General features: G+C 24.4%; 2 protein-coding genes across 2 annotated transcripts in view; one reads left to right on the top strand and one right to left on the bottom strand.

The window, feature by feature from the left end:
- LOC102679995 (microtubule-associated protein 4) overlaps positions 1–21,491 on the top strand; it is a 39,766-nt gene extending 18,275 nt beyond the window's left edge. Inside the window, exons 3-11 of the mRNA XM_031510509.1 lie at positions 858–3,426; positions 5,180–5,226; positions 5,322–5,496; positions 6,787–6,995; positions 7,979–8,164; positions 10,110–10,154; positions 11,503–11,664; positions 20,728–21,086; positions 21,213–21,491. Of these exons, the coding sequence (XP_031366369.1) occupies positions 858–3,426; positions 5,180–5,226; positions 5,322–5,496; positions 6,787–6,995; positions 7,979–8,164; positions 10,110–10,154; positions 11,503–11,664; positions 20,728–21,086; positions 21,213–21,459 (3,999 nt within the window). The 3' untranslated portion in view covers positions 21,460–21,491. The remainder of the gene's footprint in view (positions 1–857; positions 3,427–5,179; positions 5,227–5,321; positions 5,497–6,786; positions 6,996–7,978; positions 8,165–10,109; positions 10,155–11,502; positions 11,665–20,727; positions 21,087–21,212) is intronic.
- Positions 21,492–22,418: 927 nt separating this feature from the next.
- Positions 22,419–23,696, bottom strand: part of LOC102680386 (cyclin-dependent kinase 2-like) — a 3,049-nt gene continuing 1,771 nt past the window's right edge. Inside the window, exons 2-5 of the mRNA XM_006615757.1 lie at positions 23,469–23,664; positions 23,048–23,320; positions 22,726–22,929; positions 22,419–22,652 (exon numbers count right to left, since the gene is read on the bottom strand). Of these exons, the coding sequence (XP_006615820.1) occupies positions 22,542–22,652; positions 22,726–22,929; positions 23,048–23,320; positions 23,469–23,664 (784 nt within the window). The 3' untranslated portion in view covers positions 22,419–22,541. The remainder of the gene's footprint in view (positions 22,653–22,725; positions 22,930–23,047; positions 23,321–23,468; positions 23,665–23,696) is intronic.

Raw genomic sequence — 23,696 nt, 5'->3', positions numbered from 1 at the left:
TTTCATTCGGTTTTTTTTTTTTTTTCTTCTGTTTGAATTGATCGTCGATACGGTGGTACGAGTAAAAATATTAAATTATCGTCGAAAATTATTATTCGGCAGAAAGGGAATATTGGAATTGTAGAGGGGAATTGATTGTAAATTTTAATTAAACGACGAACGAATTGTTCGAACGATCGATTCGATATAAGAATATTTCTAATCGAAGTTATTGAAAAATATTTTTACTGAAGGTATTGATTAATGCATTGAAAATGGAAAATTGTACGTGGAAAGTTGACAAGAAATTGTTGGATGAAAGATTTTTTTGAGTAACAAGAATATGAAAATTATTGAAAAATATAATAGAATTGTGGAAAATTAAAAATTAATAATAAAATAGTGAAAAATTATTGGATCGACGAAATTATTGAATTAAAAATTAGAAATAAAAAATAGGATTATAGAAAATTAATTATAAATTTTAAGATTTAATTATTTGAATGATCAGAATGATGTTCCTTTACGTTATAATTCAACAAATTTCTTAAATACATATGTATTAGATTTTTTATTTTATTTAAATTAACTTTATTTCAAGTCGTTTAAATTAAATAGAAATCAATTAAAGGAATGTTATTTATTTTAATAGTATATAGAAAGCGCATGAAGATTTGTATATCTATTAAATTAAATTTTGCCATTCATATAATATATCGTCATCATGTAATACATATCGAATTTTCAGCAAACAATAAAAATATTTAATATTCCACGTGATCCTGCATCGAATAATCCTCCAACTTCTATCAAATATCTAATCGCGACGATAATTTCGCCGATCGCGGATATTCGTGATCAAAATTATTATTCCGTAGGTAAAGCCAAATCCGCCATTACCGACCGTCTATCGGGCGAGACCGCAAGGTCCACCTGGATTACCGAGGCACCCTGTAAATAATGGTCCCATAGGACAGCCACGACCGGGCCACGGACAGCCTCAAATCCGTTTCGACAATCGATCCCCAACAGGGCCGAACAATCCCGGCCAGTTCGTACAGCTGAGACCGTACGGCCCTCCAAGGCCACCCGTAGCTCCTTATCCTCAGAAGCCGGCTCAAGGTCAACATCCGCCCAACATCGTACCGAGTCCACGTTTCCCACAAGCATCGCAATTGCAACGCAGTCCAGGCCCGCCAAGACCACCACCCCCCTATCCTGGAAATTATCGAGCGCAAAAATTCCAGGGCAGCCTGCAACGACCTCAACAACCGAGACCGGAATATCCCCAGCAACGAAACCAGGACTCGCAACTGGCCGTCGCGAGATCGCGGTGTGAAATCGTGCAGAGACAGTTGCAACGAAATGAGTCGTTGTTGAACGTAGGTTTCCAACAGAACTTGGAACAGGGGAGGGAAGAGAGGAAACAACAACAGGTGGCGCGCGTAATAATCGACAAAATGGCGGACGTGGACAACTCGAAGAAGTTGCAACAGTTCGAGACCGCTGTTTCGAAGGAGAAGGGCGAATTGAGGGAGAATGAAAACGACGACGACGATGACGTTGTGATGGATGGGAGGTCGCCTCGTGCTAACGGGGATGTTTCTGGCCGAGACGATTTCATCGAGCCCAAGTTGTTGAAGAACGATGTTCAAGCGGCGAAGAGGCCGGAAACTGCGACGATGAACGGGAAAATGACCTCGGACAAACCGGACGTGGTTGGTCTGAGCGAGAAACCTATTAAAGATTCGAACGTGACTGAAAGTGACAACAGATTGTCCGCGAAATTGGACGAAGAAACGCATAAAAGATCGGTGGATAAAGAGGACGTTGATAATCAGATGGATGAACCGGAAAGGAAGTTGTTGAAAGATCAAAACGAGAAGGAGAACTCGAATAAGGAAAATGACGCGAAACAGACGGCGCAGATCGATGTGAATTCTTCGTCTACTCCAATCGATAAGGATCGAATCGAAAAAGAGAATTCGATTAAGAAGAGTGACACGAAATTGACGACCCAGGTTGATGTGAATTCTTCGTCCGCAGTGGACATCAAAGATCAGATCGAGAAAGAGAATTTAAAAAAGGAAAGTGGCACGAAAATGACGATACAAGCTGATATGCATTCTTCGTCCCTTTCATTTATCAAAGATCAAATCGAGAAAGAGAATTCGAATAAGAAGGATGATGCGAAAACGACGACACAGATCGACGCGAATTCTTCGTCCATCCCATCTGTCGAAGAAAATTCAAATAAGGAAATTAAAGACGCGAAACAAGCTGATACGCGTTCCATTCCAACTGTCGTGGAAGACAAAGTTAGTGCACCTACCGAAAAATCTGCTGATGAAGAAAAGAAGTTGGAGCAGAGTTTAGACGCGACTTCGCCGTCTCCAGAAAAATCGCGCACACCGACGAAACCAGGCGAGGATGACAGTGAACAGATGCAAGCTTTAAGCTCCAAGTCAAGCCCTGACAAATCTCCAATGAAAGAGGAATTGAAGACGTCTCCCGATAAATCGAGTAATATACCTGTAGAAGTAAGTCAAAATGAGCGAGAAACGAAAAAACCGGAACAATCGAGAGAAGATGCACCGAATGAATCGACGAGAGTACAAAGCGGAGAAGAGTTGAAGACGCCACGAAGCGATTCGCGCGCAGCTACGCCAAAGAAGGAAGAAACGAAAGAAGATCGAAAGGAGATGGAGAAGGAGCGAGAGGGCGAGGAGAAAATCGATTCGAAACCAGAAATTAAATCGGAAGTGAAATCAGAAGATGCGTCGAAGGGACAAGATAAAGATGAAGAGGAATTGAAAGTATCTAAGGACGCGTCGATGGAAACGAGTCGGGGCAAGGAGGAACCAGAAACTAAAGAAGTGCCTAAATCTTCGGGGAAATCGTTGGATCCTGATCATTCTCCGAAGGAGAAAGAATCGAGCGATCCATCTGCGAATTTGATTGAAGAAAATGTCTTGAAAAATTCTCATCCTGATAAACTCGAAGAATCTTTGGAACAGAAAAGTGTTACTGCGAGTCGTCCTGCTTCTGGAAAGGAAGCAAGCGAGATGAAACCTCCAGTATTATCAGAGGATCGAGAGAGGGTTGCGGAATCAGCAGAATTGTCGCCTCCAATGTCCCCGGAGGAAGGTACGAAGGGTTTCGACAATGGGCAGCAGAGGTCGTTGTCGATAAAATCTTCGCCGAGTCAAAGTCTTCAGTCGCCTGTCTCTCCAAAATCACCGAAATCACCCAAGTCTCCGAAATCGCCCAAATCGCTTACCGACGATAAGAAAGTGACGGAAGAAAAGGTGAAAACTGAGGAGGAAAAGGATGAGGATAAAACGACACCTGAAACAAAAAGTTTGTCGAAATCGGCTACGCCTAAACGCGCGCCTACGTCTGGTAAACAGGATAAGAAATCGAGAAAGAAGTCTTCTACGACACCAGGTTTTTATCCCTTTGACACGTTTGCAACTAGATTGAAAATTAAAAATTGTTTGTTACATTACATACAATCGTAAAAGTCTTTGTATATTCGCCTAACCTCAAAATTCTAATTTTAATGAAAGTTTGCATGTTTATGAAGCATTATAGAGGATGTTGATATATATTTGTGGTGATATGTTTGAAGATCGATTCTAGAGACCAAAATAAACATGAAAGTTGGTATATAAAAATATTGGCTGACGCTTATTTTATTAAATTACGAGCAATTTAAGCGTTAGATAGAGCAAGATGTAAGATAGAACGAAACGGCGGTGTGATGGAGATAGATAATTCTAAGCTAATTTTCTATCTTCATCTGGATACTTAAATTGTACACTTTTGAACTTATTTTCACTTTTAAAAGATATTTTCACGAATATAATAGATGATAAGAATGATAGATGATAAAGAAAGGATCTTATACATAGAAAAATTCTTTTTAAATACGAAGAGTGTCTTTAAAGGGATGATTAAAGTTGCAGCATCTTTCATATATTTTGAATAGAATTTTGCCTTGAGATATTTTTTATAATAGGATAGAGTAAAATTTATTAAAATTTATTAAAATTTATTTAATTTATTAAAATTTATTTCCATATTTAAAATTTTGCTCTATCTTATATTATTACGAAGTTATATTTAATAAAAAAAACAACTTTTTTAAAAAAAAATTGATTTTATTCCTTCGAAATGATATTAATTGTTAAAAAAATATTGTTCCATATGCATATGTACAATCTATTATAATGCAACTTATAGTATAAAACTTTCATTAAAAATTGAATTTTCATTGCTTTGATAACGCAAGTGTTAATTGAATTGGCAAAAAATGTACAAAAGTTCTTCTTGTCAAAGAAGATTGTCAAAGATTCTTTTAGTTTCAAATTTTTAAAGGATCGATTACACAAATTTATATGTAATATATCTCGATGAAAAATAATTCTTTTTGTAAAAACCTTTGCTAAAAATATATAAAAAAAAATTGATATGTTCTCCATTAACAGTGCAATTTATTTTTTTTTTAAAAGATATTCGATGTTCTGAATCATTATTTCAATTACTTTTGACATTTTCACAAGTGCATACAAATAAAAATCAATTTTGAATTGATTTTTTATAAATTTATATTTTCGTGCAAATATCATAAAAAATATTGAAGCACATGCATATTGAACGTTAAAAATTCTAATAAATATGTTTGAAAAATGCAAAAAAACATAATATATTTCACTTTATATCAAAAAATGATTCAATTGTATCATCAAAAAATAAAAAAGATTGAATTCACTATTTATTAAGTAAAAATATATAAATTTTAAATCTGTATTAAACATCAATCATTTAAATTATTATTAGATATACCTACGAATTACATATAGGAATTTTTCTATAAAAAAAATTAATATTACAAAAATTGTATTCATTATTACAAAAGCATTAGAATATATTTTTAAATTTATATTACTAGGTGCAAACGTGTTAGATAGATTTCAAGAGAAAATAAAAATTAAAAATGAACGTATTAAAAAAATATAGCAACATTACGAGAAAATAAATTTGAAAAATCGAAAACTGAAGTTAAAGCTTGATTTTTTCATATAAAAATTTTTTAACTGAGATTTTGCTTCACAAATGTATTATACATGTCGCATTATATTGATGCTTGTTTTAATGCAACAAAAGAATTATGTTATATCCATTTTTGTTCTTGCAGAAGTAGAAAACGGCAGTGTAACAAACGAATCGGTTCAATCCAATGCGGTAAATATTTTTATTTTTATATACTTTTAATGTATATCTTAAAAAAAACAATAAGATAGATAATTTTGTAAGATAATTTTCAATAATTTTCATAGGAACCAACGACAAATGGAGTTGGGGATTCACCAACGAAAAAATCACCCTCTAAGACGAAGGAAGCCGATAAAAGATCGACAGCTGGATCACCTGTAAAATCGCCAAGTAAGTCCGTCAAATCGTTGCCAAGAACTCCAGATACTCCTTCGTCGACAACTGCTTTGGAGAAGAAAAGTAAGTAAAATCGAAACTTTTCTTGGAATTTTTTTTCAAATTTTTGTTTCATATGATTAGCTTTGTATTAAATATATTTTTATTTTAGATTTTACATGTGGAATTTAATCTGTTTATGTTTGAAAGAATTTTTGAAAAATTTGAGAGAATTAAAGTTAATAAAATTAAAATTAATAATCATATTTAATAAATTGTAATATTTACAAAAATATTAAAAATAATAGAAAATTGATTTTTCTCGAATTATCAAATTTTTTAAAATTCTAAATAGACTAAAAAATTATTGAACATATTATATATAATTTAGTTATAGTACTGAATTTCTTTCATGTGATAGAAAATGTTAAGATGAAATTCAAATTTACAAAACTTATTAAATTTAAATTGCAAATAATATATTCTATGTTATTATTTTGTCTTTACTTTAATATAATATTATTTTTTTCATATAATAAGAATTTTTAGAAATTACACACATATCTAATATTATTCAAAAAATTCTCGTATTTCAAAAGATTTCACATTAATTTTTTGGGTTTCATTTAAAAATATTGAATTCAAAAATAAAATTTTTTTTAAATACAAAATTTGTAATTTTTATTCTTAACATATATTAATTTTTGTTTAAAATAAATATCAAACAAATTAAAAATTTTGTTTCAGTTGTAAATTTCATTTCATTAGCATTTAAATGAAACTTATTTATGCAATTCTTATTCAAATATCAGGTAAGTGGAAAAATATAATAACAAATAATGTTTTATTTATAAATGATTACATTTCCAATTAATAATCCAATTAATAATAATTAATTACAATTACTTAAATAAATTATTTAAACAAGTTTTATTGTCATTTATTTTAGAGATGATATATTTTTATATACATATTTAAAATATCAAACTTATTATTAGTTTAATACTTGACAAAGTACAGAAATTATCATAAATATATTTAAATATTTTAAAGTAAAAATAAATATTTACAGAATTATATAAATTATATATAATTTTACTTTTCTACATAAATATTATTTAATTTTTTTATTATATATATTATATATATTCAAGAATATTCAAAGCAGATAAATTTAAATGTAAATCAAAATAATTATCTCATAATTATAAACAAATTATTATTTCTATAATATTCTTTGTCTATCATTCAAAAAATATTTAATACATTATCCATTATCTATCCATAAGATTTTTATAAAAATCTATCCATTACTTTTAATTATCACATTTATTAATTTGTTGCAATTATAATTTTTTCTTAATTTTTATACAGAATTGCCTATGAACAAAATTCAAGTAGGATCGGCGCCTTCTCCAAATCTGAAAACAGTACGATCGAAAATCGGCTCGTTAGAAAACGCAAGTTACAAACCAGGTGGTGGAAAGGTGAAAATAGAGAACAGAAAGCTCGACTTCAGTAAAGCGCAACCGAAAATCGCCGCAAAAAATGAGAAATATACACCCAGTGGTGGCGATAAAAAGGTTAATTTTTTTAATCTTTTCAATTCGTTTATTAATTTTTTCATCATCTTTTTTAAATATTTTTTTTAATGCAAGCAATAAAAATTAATTTCACTACTTTTTTAATATTTAATAAAATATCATAATTGATTTATTATTTAGAAAAATATTAGATGATTAAAAATTACCAAAGATAATTGGCTTTTCAATTTTAATAATATAGACTCTTTTTAAAAAACTTTATCATTAACATTTGACATTTCAATGAAAAAATTTCGAAAAATTTTTTTTAAATTTATTTTATAAAAATAAATAAAATATGAAAATTTTTTCAGTTTATTTAATGTTCAAAATTTAATATTCAAAATTATATTAGGTTATATTAAGTTTGATTTAGATTATGTTAAATCTACTTAGATTTTTATAAATTATATATATAAATATTATAATATTTAAAATTATATATATAATTTTTATAAATTATCTTTTTATAAACTTATTCTAGGAGAGAAATATGAATATTCAATGATTAAATTAAGCATTTAAAATCACTTAAATCAAAAAGTATTTTTTTTTTTTTATAAAAATAAATTTTATAAAATTAATTTAATATTAAAGCTCTTCCGATTAATTTTTGTTTTTAATGATTTTAAATGATTTTAAAAAAGTTTCAAGAAAAAATTGGAACAATATTATCAATATTTGAAGAAATTATCAAACTAAACAATTATTAAATATTATAAACAATATAATATTAAAAAATAAATATAATGTAACATAATTGAATTTTTTAGTAAGATTATTTTATAGTACAATATATATAATGAATAATAAATTATTTTATTTTTTTTAAATTTAATTAAATTTAACTGATTTACAATTCTTAAAATAAAAATTTTATTCATTGATTCGAATAAAATACAATAAAATAATTTAATAAATTAATAATTAATAATTAAATAAATAACATTATACGGAAATTATCTTTTGAAAATTACTTACAGATCGCCCAAATTAAACTTCAATGGAATGCAAAACCAAAAGTCGGATCATTGGAAAATGCAACGTACAAACCTGGTGGTGGCGACAAAAAAATAGAAACAGTGAAACTTGATTTCAAGGATAAAGCAAAACCGAAAGTAGGCTCAAAAGAAAATGCCAAACACATTCCTGGCGGTGGTAGCATTAAAGTAAGAATTATATTTTTATAATAGAGATAAGAAATATACTTTTTTAATTGGGAATGCCGAATACTTTTAGAAATATAGAAAAATTCAGTGAATCTTTTTATTTGCGTTTGAAAAATAATTCGATTAATGTTTTTTTATCTTATTAGTTATTTATTTAATTTATAATAACGAAAATTATCTTATTCTAAATTATTTTACGAATTTATTTCTAATCATTATATATTTTAATTGAAAAATATAAATTTAGAGCACTTAAGATAAGCACTGAAAATATCTTTTTTTAAAAATTCAAAGTAATAGAACCAATTAAATCAAATCAAATTGATAAGATTTCAAATTTTTTGTTTTTTGCAATTAAAAAAAATATCTATGTATTTTTCACAGAATTGAATAATATGAATAATATTGAATATATTAGTTTTTATTCAGATAGAAATAAGTATATATATTTTCAATTATTTTCATAACAATACCTTAATTTTTGTGTATAAAACATAATGGATAATATTTAAATTCATATTATAATTAGTAATTCTAATATTACTTGAACAAATAAGAAAACTCAAAATTAAGACTACAATTAAAAATAATTTTTTTCATAAATATCATAAGTATCCTCCATATTACATAATAATATTACATAATAATTAATAATTTTTATTAATTAATTTTCATAAATTTGTTAAAGAAAATTGTTTTAATCATGTGTTTATGTTTTTTTTCATCTTCATAATTAAACATTAACAGAAACTACAATGAAAACGAATGTATTAGTAAATTTAAATGTGCTTTTTCAAATTTTCGAACCATTATCATCATATGGTTCATATTTTTATCATTATATTGTCGCTTGACGTTATCCGTTTGTAATGTTTGTCATTATTGTAGTAATGAATCATTTTTCTAATTAAATGCTTGCTTTCTATTCCAACATTTTTATCTATTTATAATAAAATTAGTAACATATCGCTTATTTCGTATATGCTAGGAGAATAACATTTTTCAACCAAATGAAAAATTATTTATTTTTATTTTTATTGAATCGTTGCATGTAGAATGATAATGTAGATTTCTATTTAAATTATTTTATTATTTAATTTTATTATTTATTTTAAAAATTAGTGTTTTCAAAATTTGCAAAAAGAATAAGAATTCTGGTATCAAGAAAAAAGAATTATATATATATATATATGAATGTATATAAATTATAAGAGTAATCAATTAAAAATCAAATATTAAAAATTAATTGCAGAAAGAAAAAGTCTCATTAAACAAAAATTTATTTCAAAGAAAAAACTTTACTATAAAAACTATCACAGAATTTCATTTATAATTTTCAAGAGTTTATAATAACAAATTTTATTTACAAAAAGTTTTATTTTTAAAGGATAATTTTAAAGGATTTAGCATAAAAAGAATCACAATTTAATTTACAATAAATAAATAAATAAAATTTTTAATAATTTAATAATAATAATTAATCTCACTAAATAAAAATTATTATTGAAAAAAAATAATTTTTTTTTAAAGAAACTTTAATTTTTTTTAAAGAAACTTTACTAAAGAATTAGAATATTGATTTTATCCATAGAATTTTTTTACTTATATGATTTTTATCAAACAAAATCATTACTATTAAAGAAAAATTCAATTTCCTCAAAAAAAAAAAAAATTCTACAATAGAAAGACAATGAAATAAAAGTTAAATTTATTAATTAGTTTATCTAAAATAATTATTATCAAATCTCACATTGATTCGTTTATCTTGATGCTAAGAAATCTTGAATATAATAATAAAATATCTTTTATAAATATGGATTTTTTGGATTCGTTGACCAGCAAAAAAATACACCACCCTCCGCCTCTAGCATACGATTGCTCTTCGTTGTCGCATGTATTTTCACCCATCATTATTAACAAGTCATTATTGTTTGTTGGTATTCAGTCATCGGCAACACCACCTAAGACGCCACAGGATACGAACAACGACGTGAGTATATTTCTAATAATTTCACCACATCACATCTTAGTTGTCATTATCCTATTTTCATTTAATTAGCCATCAACACATTGCATCGACATTAAAGTGAAACCTACCCAATCTGGAAAATTATAAAGGGAGTAATCAATCGATTTTAAACAAATAACATCGTGTTCATTTCTGAGTATCTAATATTTGTCGCTTTTACGTATTACTGAAAATAAAGCAAGTTTGTCATACTTGAACGTTAGGGTGGAACGAAATTTAAAGACAAAGTTCTTTTTTGCTTTTTATGATTTTTAATATTGAATAAAAATTTATATAGTAAATGTTTTAACGTTAAAATTTGAATTTGAAAAATAAATTTTTTATATAGAGATATCGTCAAAACACTTATATATTTCTTATAGTAATTTACAATAACTTCTGTTTTTTTCAATAAATGTTTTTTATTACAAAAATAATTTTGAATGTAAAAATTCGAATTAGATTTGGAATAAATTAAATAAAATTATCATTTTCTCATTTATATATAAATATTCTCAATTTTCTCATTTATATTAGAAACATCACATTACATATTCATTTTAAAATAATAAATAAATTTACAATTTAAAACTAAAGAAAAAATATTATAATCAATGTATTATAATAATAATAAAAATAATAAAATCAAAAAAATATATTTAAGAAAAAACTAAAAATTTAAATTTGAAATTCCTTTTTTTGTCATCTCAAAAATTAATTTTATAAAAATTATCTTTTACACATTAAATATACAAAATTAGATACAAATTTTTTCTTATCAAGAAATAATCATGCATTATTTATTTTTTCATTCCACCCTATTAAACGTATTCTTTCTTTTAGCAGTAAGTAAATTCAGTTTGAAGAAAGATTAAAGCATGTTTTTGCATGTTTTAAGATTAGTATAAATGTTCGTTGCAAAAGTCAAATCAAATAGTTTAGAAAGCACGTTGCGAAAAATTTTTAAATTTGAACCTAAATTTTTATCTATGGATAAAAAATCCGTATAAATTTCTAAAAAAATCAATATTTGTTTTTCAATCTAAATTTTTTAGAAATTAATATTTATATGAATATTTCGACAAATTTTTTAATAAAAAAAACATTTTAATTTATAAATTTTCTAAAAATAAATATTTCAGTGTGTGAAATAAATTCTCTGGGAATTAATATCTTCATAATTTTAAAAAAAAAAATAATATTTCTAAATATTTTATACGTGCATTTAACTAATCACAGCTTATCGACAAATTATTATCATCACCTAATCATCTATTCACGATTTCTCAGCAAAAATAAAATAATAATAAATGTTCCAATGTTCTTTCAGATTCAGACACAAAAAATTGACATCAAAGCTGAGAGTAAAATTGGCTCCTTAGACAACGTGAAGCATAAGCCAGGAGGTGGCGATAAGAAAATCTTCAACGATAAAGAATATCTTCGACAAACTGGTACCAATCCTGAAAGCCTTTGTGGCAGTGGATCACAGGTACGTTTCAATTTTTTTAAATCTCGAGAATCGTACAAATATTTAATTGTTATTCATGTTTTTAAATAAAATACAATAGTTTTTTTTTATTTTTTATCAAAATAATTAATGTTGTCAAAAAGATTCGATTAAATTTTCGAAAAATTGTCTCGATATAATATTTATTTCGGAATTTTGAATTTTTCTTTCTCGAGATTCTTCGTCGTATCACGTTTGTTTGCACCATTTATCACGAAAAAAAAGGCTTGACAACACGCGTCGCATGCTTCTCTGCAATTTTTTTTATTCAACTTTTGTAATTTTACACTTTATGACAAGAATTATTATCGAAATAATATTCTAGCCTTTGCTTCGAATTTCAATATTTTTATAACGGTGAATGATTAAATTTAAATTATTTTTATATATTTTTGTTTTATAAAATGATTTCATAATACAATAATGTGAAGTATATTTTTTTTATATCTAATTTGAAATTAAAGATAAAAATCAATTCCAAAAAAAAATTATTTTTAGATTAGTAGAATTATTTTTTAAAAGATAAATTATTTTTTGTAATAATAAGATATGGATAATCAAAAATTTTTAATATATAAAAATTAGAATAAATAATTATAATGGTTATCTAACCCTTTGAAGCATTTTTGATTGGTTCTATACTATTTTTGCTTCTTTTTGTAAGAAGTATATATTTTATGTTGTCAATATTGTTTAAGGGAACGAATAAAGAATAATTTAAAAGTAACAGCATTGTTTTATTTATTTATATATATTTAAATGTAAAATTATATCAATTTTAAATTTCTTTTGTTTGAAAACAAATAAAAATAGAAATCTAATAAATATATCATTAAATAAATATAAATAGATCTGTTATTAAAAATATAGTTAATTAGTCAACTTATCACATAGCTTTTACTAGAACACCTCTTTTTAATTATTTAAATATATGTTTTAAAAATTAAATTTTTTATAATTTTTCATCAAATAAATTAATAATCAGGTTGCATGCAATTTATAAAATTTATTTGCAAAACTTTTAAAAATTTACTAATAATATCATATTCTATTTTAATATCAATTTTTATAAAAATGTATATTTGCAAAAAATCTTCAATTTAATGATTGATTATTATTTTTCTTAATCCAAATAATATTTTCAAAACTTTTTAAGAATTTTTTAAATATTTTATCTTATTAAGTTTTAAAAAAGAGTTTTCCTATAGTAAACTTTTCAAATTATATATTAATATCTAATGTATTATGTATTACGTATTAATATGTATAAAGACTCAAAAATTGTTTATTTCTTTTTATCATATTTTATATTTTATTTTTATAATAAAATTTTTTTATGAAAATACTAAAATATTAGGAAACTTAACACATTTAGATTTAATTAAATATGTTATTAAATATGTTATATCAAATATGTTATATAAAATATAATATATATAACATATATAAAATAGATTTCGTGATGTACAAATATTTATGATTATTGTATTTATTAAGAAATAAAAATTATTGAAAAATTATTATTGAAAAAAAAAAAGAAAAAAAAAAATATAAGAGTAATTAGAGATCATGAAAATATATCAAAACTATTATACATATTATATCAAAAATATGTTGAAATCGAAATTCATATTTTCATTTGAATATTTTACATAAAATATCTTTAAAATATTAATAAAATCGAAACATTGAAATCCTTCGAAACTTTAGAAGAATGCTTAAATTTCAAAACCTTTTAATATTTTTGTATTCGAAATTCTTGAACTTAAGTAAATAATAATTAATATAGATAATTGAATTTATTAAACTTTAATTGATATAATTTCATTTAAAAATAACTTTCAATTTTGTAATTAATTAGTTAAATAATGATAATTATCAGTATAATTTTTTTTATAATCCTTGTAATAAACATATAATAAAAATTATACAATTACTATAAAAATAATCATTATTTTATAAATTATTTATTTATTAAGAATTAAGTTTAAAGATTTTCAGAAATGAAAATTTGTCGAAATATTAATTCTTGAGAAAATTTCCTTACTTAAAATATTCCTTAATTTTTAAATTTCTTTCCTTAAAATAAAAAGAAAGAAAAAAATACTCGACATTTCATAAAGTGTTTTGAATTCGAATTTCAATCCATCTCGCTTTAAAATAATCGAATTATCTTTAAATACACTGGGTCAGAAAAACGATTACTCGACACTCTTAATACAATATTGACCCACTTCAATACGCAGAATCCATAAATAACCCACAAGTCATCATGGAGCGAAGCATATTACGTTCGCAGAAATATCAAAAAATAGAACTCAAATAAAATGCTTCAAAGGTTTAACGTGACCCGAATTAAGAATGAGTTAGTGATCTAGCAAGATTCCAAACATGAAGGTTAATGGGGCCACCTTAATCCTGTGTGTTGTGCCCGCAGAGCCCTGTGCCCCCTGGCACGGTCGCCGCCGGCAAGAACGGTCTGCCTACATCGGACGAGAACCTGAACCAGGAATGCTAGATTACGAAAACACAACCGCTAGACCCGTTTTCCTTGTCATTTGCGTCTGATTATAATCATCCGTAATCTCTTTTCCTTCCCCGATCGTCGAATCGAAGGCCCGTATATTTATCCCGTAATGGATTACAACACATTCGGCGCAGTTAGTTACGTTACATGTATATCGAGAAACGAAGCAAGCGTTCGAATTCAATTTTTCAAAGCGTCGCAGGCTTTTCTATCGTATTCGTCGATCTATCGATACATAGATCTCGAGCTGCTCGATTTGTGACTGTCACGATCGTTTCGTGTGTCAGCGATCACTTAGAGGTTTTTTTTTACGTGCCATACACAAGGGAACACACGTTTAATCGATGAGTGCGAATGGCGTAAAGAAGTAGAAGCATTTATTCTTCTTCTGCCATGTGTTCTTACTCGATCGATACGAGATGTGTGTGTGTGTGTGTGTGTATACCTGTCCAGCGTGTAACACAACGATCAGAGTGATTCTTTTTTCTCCATCCTATTGACGCATTTATCCGGAGACACACACATACAGTGACACCTTTTTCAGATTGAAAAAATGTGTTTTAAAAAAAAAGACTTTTCATACGATAATATATAACCGTAATATATAATTGTCATAGCGTGATTATTATATCGGAACGATTTATCACGTTACACCTGATTCTATGAATTTTTATAAATGATGAAGTAATGCGTTATAATAGTGTTTCTCAATCTTTTGTCACGTAAGTCACATATATTATTTGTTGTGTGAATCAAATTTAAAATATAGAGAATAGAATCTCGTTTATACGAACGAGAACTCATAGGTATTCTATTATCTAAACTACTTTACTCAAATAAAGTGAGGTTAAATATATAATCTTCTTAAATTTCTTGATTCAAAAAATAAATTTTTAAGTTTGTCATTTTTATAAAATAATTAATACTTAACTATTTATATTAATAATTTAAGGATTGAAATTATAGTATACTTTTCTTTTCATATTTTAATAAATCATATAAAAATCATACATTATAAGTCTAAGTCAGTCTTGTAAATGATCTAAATGATAAAAGCGAATTATATTTTAAATTAACAAAAATAATGTTTATTTAAAATCTTCAAGCTTATAAATATCTTTAAATGATAAAGGCATTGAAAAACCGTTTGTTTTATTTGAAATCTTTAAATGTTATGCCAAATTGAAAATAAGAAAAAACAATTATAGTTATATTAATTTAATCTCTATTATCTACCAATAATTAATAAGAAAAAGATGATAAAAATGCTAGATCTTTATTAAACAATAAATTAACGAAAAATTCTACTCTAAATTTTTTAAAAACCGAATTACTATTTATATATTATATAAATAAATAAAATTATGCATATTTGAGCAGCTTATTAAAAATATAATGTGATCTATAGATTGAGAAACATTGCATTATAGATTTTATCAGAAAGCTACTTAAATTAGAATGATAAGGGAATATTCGATGAAAGAATACATTAAACTTCCTCTTAACGATTTGCAAAGATTGACTTACGATAAGAGATACTGTGCAATTGTTTGCGATATCTTATATATGATATACATATTATATTGCAATAAAAGCCACTTCGAAAGACTCAAACATTTCTAAGAACATTTTTCCGATCTGAAAAGGAAATGGCGGTAACGTGATACGCTTAAGTTATTGAAACAAGTGAATTCTCATTTTTCGTGATCACCTAGGACATCTAGGCACCTAGCATGGCAATTAAACGAGATATAAAAAAAGTCGCATAATATCTGAAATCATCGTTTCGAATTATTAATTATTGTAATTATCAACCGAGAGTAGGTGTATTTTTGTTAAACCTATGAGAATAATGCTAATTTTCAAGGCTATAGTGTAAATAATTAACTATTATACTAAACGAAGCTTTGAATGTGCTATGGTAACGTTGATAAAAATATAACGTTGATCGATTAATAACTTTAAATTTAATAATAATATTAACTAATAAATTGATAGAGCTAATTATGCAATCACAATGAATTCAATTCTAGCTTTTTTAATGTGCGTAATAACAGACACGTCGATTAATATTATGAATAAATAAGTAATTAATCGAACAGAATGATAAATTTTGGTAGAAAAAAAAAATTAGAAGAAAAAAAAATTAAAAAATTGCGAGCGTTGATAAATTGCTAAAATTAATCGATATAGAATGAATTCTTTCTTTTCTGGTCGTTTAAAACTCAAATTAAACATACAAAGTAAAAACTTCATTATGATTTATAAAAATAAATCTCGGTTAATACCAAACATAAAATCAGCGATAATAATAATAAAAAACTAAAAAAAATAATAATAATAAAGGAACTTATAGATGAAAACAAAACATTGTAATTATATTGTCGTATAGAAAATACATTTAAAATTCAAACGCTATGGACGTAGTCGTATTTCATATTAAAGGTTTACTTAAACTCACCTACTCCCGGAAAATAAAAATATTAATATACTTTATACATAATATGAAATAATTAAAGTGAATAAAAGAAAAAATATGTGATGCACAGATTATTTGAAAACGTTATACATAGTTTCATTATTATCTAATTATTTTTTCGATATATTTCAATTAAAAATGATAAATTTATTTTTTTTAAAAAAATGATAAATTAATTTTTAAAAAATGATAAATTAATAAAAATTATACGTTATCATAAGATTACATATAAAAAGAGATTAAATACAAAAGAAAAAACAAAGTTGAAAAAATCACATTGTGCATCATTTATGAAAAAATATGTACGGAGTATATTATATCATTAAGTTTAGAAGATATATTAAAGTATTATATTAATTAATAGAATATCTGTATATTGAGTTTCCAATGTATTTCTTTTTTGTATTTTACAATGCATTTTTATCGTAAAAACAAAACTCCGTACATGATATATGCATATAGGGTGTATATAAAGTGTATTACAAGCTTTTTCTTTTGAGACTATTAAAAATAGCAAGAAAAAAATTGTTTCTAATTGTTATTTGAGATTATTTAATACTTATTATTGATCAAAGGAACTTACATTAATAGAATAATGTATAATTTTTATATTTTTAAATAAATTTTATTTAATGTGATATTTAATTGAAACATTATTCTATATTTCATTTGTAATTTATTTCATTCTTTCATGATTAAATCTTTTTTTAATAATTTATAATATTTTTTATAATATTTTTTAATAATTTATAAAATATTTTAATAAATTATTAAATGAATGAATTCTTCTTGCATTTAATAATTTGAAAGAAATTGTCTTGTAATAGTTTTTATGATACACTCTGTATAAAGTGTTTGAATAGTTTCTAATATTTTTCATTATTCATCGCTTGAACTAAATGAATTTGTTTTAACTCTTGAAATATCAAAAAAAAAAAAATTTATTATACTATGCTTTTCATTATTGACAAAATTTTTGATAAATTCAAATATTTTTTTTCTATTATAAACTTTCTATATACGAGAAGTATTATTTTTCTTTTCTATCTAATAAGATTATATATTTTTTATTTTAACTAAATAAATAAATATTTAATACATTAAATATTATTAGAATATATTTATATATTTATAACTAATTATATTCAGCATATTATAAAAAATACATTATTAGAATTCACTTCATTTCATCTTGATATTCAAGAGTTAAATCAAGTACAATTTCGACTTTTACCGAATAAAAGTTTTATTTAGTGGATATTAATCTACTAAAAAAAAAAAGTTCTAAGACATTCAAATCACATGTATATAAATCGTATGCTCGATTCTGAAATAAAGAAAAAATTCCGCAAGAAGCAAAAACTCGATTCATGCTTGAAAATTTATTTTAATTTTTTTCGCTTTAAAGAAATTTAAATGATGCATATTAAAAATAAAGTTTAGTCCTTTGCACTCAAAATATGTTTGTTACAAGAATGATGAAAGTTTTTGAAACTAATATAGAATTTAATTCTATATTATGAAATATCATCATTTCATTTTATTGAAATTTCGATACAAGTTTTATGAAGTTTTTTCATAAAGATGAGACAATTATTGCAATTCTATAAGCAATAAATATCAAAATATCGATAGTTTATCATAAAAATATTGCACATATACTTTTTATAAAATTTTATATACATCGAAATCACATTTATATATATTATAAATTTATTAAAATTATATTTTACTTTATACATATCCCTATATAGTATTGAATCTTTAAACTTGTTTTTTTAATATGAATATATAGCTTTTATGCAATAATCTATCAAATACTTTAGAACACGGAGAATTATAGATATCATCTAAAATTTTTGAAAATTGCAAACATAATAATTGCAATTTTGGAGGAAAAAATAGTTGTCTTGTCTAAAATCTTAAATAATAAAAAAAAAATATACTTATAATATTTATTAAGTTTATCTCTAAATCTTTGAATTCCTATACAAGTGATTATCTATTGAGTGCAAAGGATTCAAAGTATGTATTTTTAACAAATGTTTACAATATCGAGCGTCGATTTATTCGAAAAAGCGCGGGAAATAGCGAAGTTCCGATAGAACTTATCGCGCTAGGGGAATCCCATTAAAACGAACTCAAGAGAAATAAACAATAGTAGTATATTACGCGCAACCATTATTCAATGCATCAAGTGAATAGAATTAATTCACACGATTGTATCGAATAAGTTTCATATTGTATTTAAACGATAGGATAACGATCAATTCGTTACTGTAGATATATAAACTATCTCTACTTGTTGTATACGTCAGAATAAATACTTAGATCTTACAACTGTCAGTTTACAGTCAGTTGAAAAATAAAAATCGATAAAAGAAGTAAAATGTCGATGGGAAATATCGAAATATAGGGTAAATGATTTCAGAGAGATCTGTTCTCTCTTTCTCTTCTTCTCTATCAATTGTGTCACTCTTGAAGAATTCACGCAATCTATACTAAGAAAGTATATAAGAAGTATTATAGTTTATTGCTTCCATACTGATTATATTATATATATTTCGATTTGATTAATTACCCAATAATTCACAAAAAGATTAGGTACACAATATTAAATTGCGAATACATATTAATGTATAACGAATATTCGGTATACTGTCAGACATAACAAGAGAGCCATTAAGTATAATAATATTTTTGTTTTTAAATTTACATTCTGGGCATTTTTATTTAACCCCATCGTTTTTAATAGCATTATTCTAAATTGTACAATAAAATTTTTAATTATATAAAATCAGATAATTTTTCTACTTTATGAAATTATTAAATTATATCATTTGTAAATATTATAATATATCTTAATGATTTTCAATTTTCGGATTAAAAGAAGATTGCAAAATACTTTTTAAAAAATCATTATTATATTTTATGTTAATTTTTTAAATTTTCCTTATTTTATATATATATAAGAAAGAAAAAAAAGAAGAATAAACTCTTTGAATATTATAAAAGGCGGTCATCAAAAAAGATTGGGAAACATCTATTCTAAATAAATATGTTAACATAAAAAATAAAAATTAATTTTTAACATTAATATGAAAAAAACGAAAATAAAGAAAAGAGATATTTGTAAAATTAAATTTAAAAATTTATTTATTATTTCTATTTTAAAATATTTATTGCTTATATGTACATATTACAAATATAAATTCTTTATAAAAAAAAAAAAGTAAAAAATATTGTTAATAATAAGTTCGTTATATCGATTTCATATAAATTTTTCCCAATATAAATTCATAAAAAAATATAAAAATATAAATTTTTATATTATCATAATTTTTTTAATTGTTATATGAATAATTTCTTCAAAATATCATATTTTAATTGACATTTTAGTGCACAATTTTATCATCACAATTTCTTTTTTCTTTTCAATTAACTAGTAGTAATTTATAGCACATATAGTGTAATTTAAAAGCACACAATTTTAATGGCAAATACAATTACAAATGCTAATGCTAATAATATAGAAACGATTTTCTTTAACTTTCGTATTTCGAGTATTTAAATATTTAATATATTTCTTCAATGAATTTTCTTATATGGATTAATAAGCACAATATATATTTTACTTTTACACGTAATACTTGGTGGACACATCAGTATCGCTGCTAATCACCGCATTTGTAAATTAAGGTCAGTTTGCACATGAATTAACACTTCAACTGATGATTTATATGAAATTTAAGTATACAATTATAATATTATGTTTTCAAAATATTTTATTTATTAAAAATTAATTATTTTGTAATAAGATAATTTTCAAATATATGTAACATATATTTAATTATTATATATTTAATTTTAAAAAAAAATTATGTAAAAATTATAAATTTATTTTATTTCTTCTGAATTTGATATTAAAAATTATAATAAACATAGCAAATAAAATAATTGATAAATATAAAATTAAATTCACCATATATTTTTTGAATAAAAAGAATACTTGTAATTTATATTAATCTATATTTTTCAGGAAAATACAATTGAAGAGATTAATTCTTCTCTTGAACAGGCAAAAGATGATTTACCACAACCACCACCAAGTACACCAACAAAAATACAAAATCTACCATCACCGTCTTCTATGGTAACTCCTAAAGCCGTCAGAAGTAGTTTGGCTAAATCTCCTGAAATAGGATCAAAAAAAAATTCATTATCTCTTGAAATTAAAGAGAAAGAAGATGGAAACAAGAAAAATCTAAATTCAGAAGATAGAAATATAATGAAAAACAAAACAGCAAAATCTCCTATAATTTCACATTCTCTTAATAATTCTCAAGCAAAGAGTCCAGAAAATAGAACAATGAAATCACTTACTTCTTCACATATTCTTAATAGTTTTGAATTAAAAAAAAGTCCAGAAGATAATTCAACAAAAATACCTACTTCTTCACGTCCTTCTAGTAATTCTCGAATGAAAAATCCAGAAGAAAAAAAATCATCTACTTCCTCTCCTTCTAATAATTCTCCATTAAAAACTCCAGAAGATAAAACAATGAAATCACCTATTTCTCCACGTTCCGTTAATAATCTTGGAATAAAAAGTCCAGATAAATCTTCCTCTTACATGTCTGGAAAAATATCGCCAAAAGAGTTACGGCTTCCAAAATTGGCACCCTCTCCTACACCACAAGAAATTACTACAATTTCTGAAGTTAATGCAAAAATTAATTTACCAAAATTGATGGAACGTATTACGCATTAAATTATTTTTCATATATTTTAAAATAAACTTATTAATTATTAAGAAAAGAAATTTTCTTAAACTGTAAATGAATATTTGCAACATATATATATATATATATATATATATATATACACTAAATCTAGAAAAGCATTAAATATGAGTGAAATATTGAGCTAATATGTATATGCTTTTTTAAATTGCTTAAATTACTGATTTTATATTACATTGATAAATATAAAACTCTTTTAAGTAATTATAAAATAAATTTCGAAAGACAAATCGAAAAATAATGAAAGAGAAGATTTGAGATTTATATTTACAAATCTGTTACTTTTTAAAAAATTTTCATCTTATTCCTTTTATTACAAAGACATTGAAAATTTTTTATTTATAATTAATTTTATGGATTTTATATTATGAATTGTCAATATATATATATATATATATATAATGGAATAATCAAAATATAAAAATAAATTTGTTAATTTTATTATAATCTTTTATTAGAATGTATTAATATATCATTTTCATTATATATTATATATTATATTATTCTATTATTTTCGTAATAGAAATATAAAATGTTTCACTATTTTTTTTAATTTATTATTTTTCATAAAATATTTACTATATTTAATAATGTGTTTATATTCATATATATTATAAAATAATGATGAATGTAAATATTAAGACAATATTTACATATGTATAACTAAGATTGTAAAATAAAATTCCAAAATTATTTACAAAAATTCAAAAATTAATTACAAAAAATGAAAAAATTTTTAATTTAATTTTCAAACTTACAGTTACATATATTATTTGTATATATTATTTAAAATTAACATATATATTATTTAAAAATGATAGCAATTAAAAGTATGAGTTTTTAAAATAATATATGCATAATAAATAATATGTATAAGTAATTTTTAATGTACATAACAAAATATATTTTTGTTATATAAACGCATTCAATATCGGAAGTAAAAATATATTTTAGTATAGTTTTCCAAAAATATTTGTTTTTATCAATTATATTATTGGCAGTTTTACATTGTAAGAATTACAAATACATAAAAATTAATAATATATCTTAATCAAGTTTTCTTTGGCAGTGGGGGTGGAACTAATGTAACTCCATTAAAATAAGGATGGCTTAATCCTTTTTTTGCTGTTATCCTCTGATTAGGATCATAAGTCAAAAGTTTCTGTTAAAACATATAACATTAAATTTACCAATCCAAAAAATTGTTTTTTTTTTTTTATTGAAATGATTTTTACCAAAAGCAAATCTTTGGCATCAGAATCAAAAGAAGGTACAACTTCATCTAAAGGTCGTGGTTCCCATCTTGGAAACATTGATGTATAATCACGTAGTTGTGATACTCCTGGCCAAATATTCTCATCTGGTGTGCCTAATGTACGGAATATCCTGAAGAGTTGGTCTATTTCTGAATCACCTGGGAATAAAGCTCTCCTAGTTGCCTAAAAAAAAAAATGTAACTTTTTTGAAGAATTAAAATTATTAATAAATAAATAAGATTGAATATCCATATTTTATATAAAATTATCACATTAATTTTATTATTTAAATTATCATTACCATTTCTGCAAATATACAACCTAAACTCCAAACATCTACTGCATTGGAATATAACTTTGTTCCTAAAAGTATCTCTGGTGCTCGATACCAAAGAGTTACTATTTCATGAGTATATGTACGAACAGGAACACCAAATGTTCTGGCTAATCCAAAATCTGCTAATTTTATGTGACCCTCCTGATCTATTAACAGATTCTGTGGTTTTAAATCTCTATGTAAAATGCAATGAAGATGGCAGAAAGAAATTGCTTTCAATAACTGATACAAATAACTCTGTAAACATAAATATAAAAAACCTGTCTTGAACAATGCAACTTCATTGACTATTCTTTTAACAAAATATGATTCAAATTGATTAAAAAGTACTTTCCTATATTATATGCATGCACCTATTTTCAATTGTGATTTTTTAGGGCAATACCTTAACAAGAGCTTGATCTAATCCTCCTTTAACGGAATCTAACAATTTTTTTAAATCTTGTTGTAAGAATTCAAAAACAAGATATAGATGATTATCCCCATCTACTACATCAAATAACTGAACAATATTTGGATGTGTGAGTTCTCTTAATAATGATATTTCTCGAATAGCAGTGGATGGAACACCTTCACTTTCCCTGATGCAGATTAATTTATTAACATTAATTTA

This window comes from Apis dorsata, unplaced genomic scaffold (assembly GCF_000469605.1).
Source record: "Apis dorsata unplaced genomic scaffold, Apis dorsata 1.3 scaffold_233, whole genome shotgun sequence".
NCBI lineage: Eukaryota > Metazoa > Arthropoda > Insecta > Hymenoptera > Apidae > Apis > Apis dorsata.
Note: the sequence above shows the minus strand (reverse complement) of the source record. Positions and strands in the feature narration are given on the sequence as shown.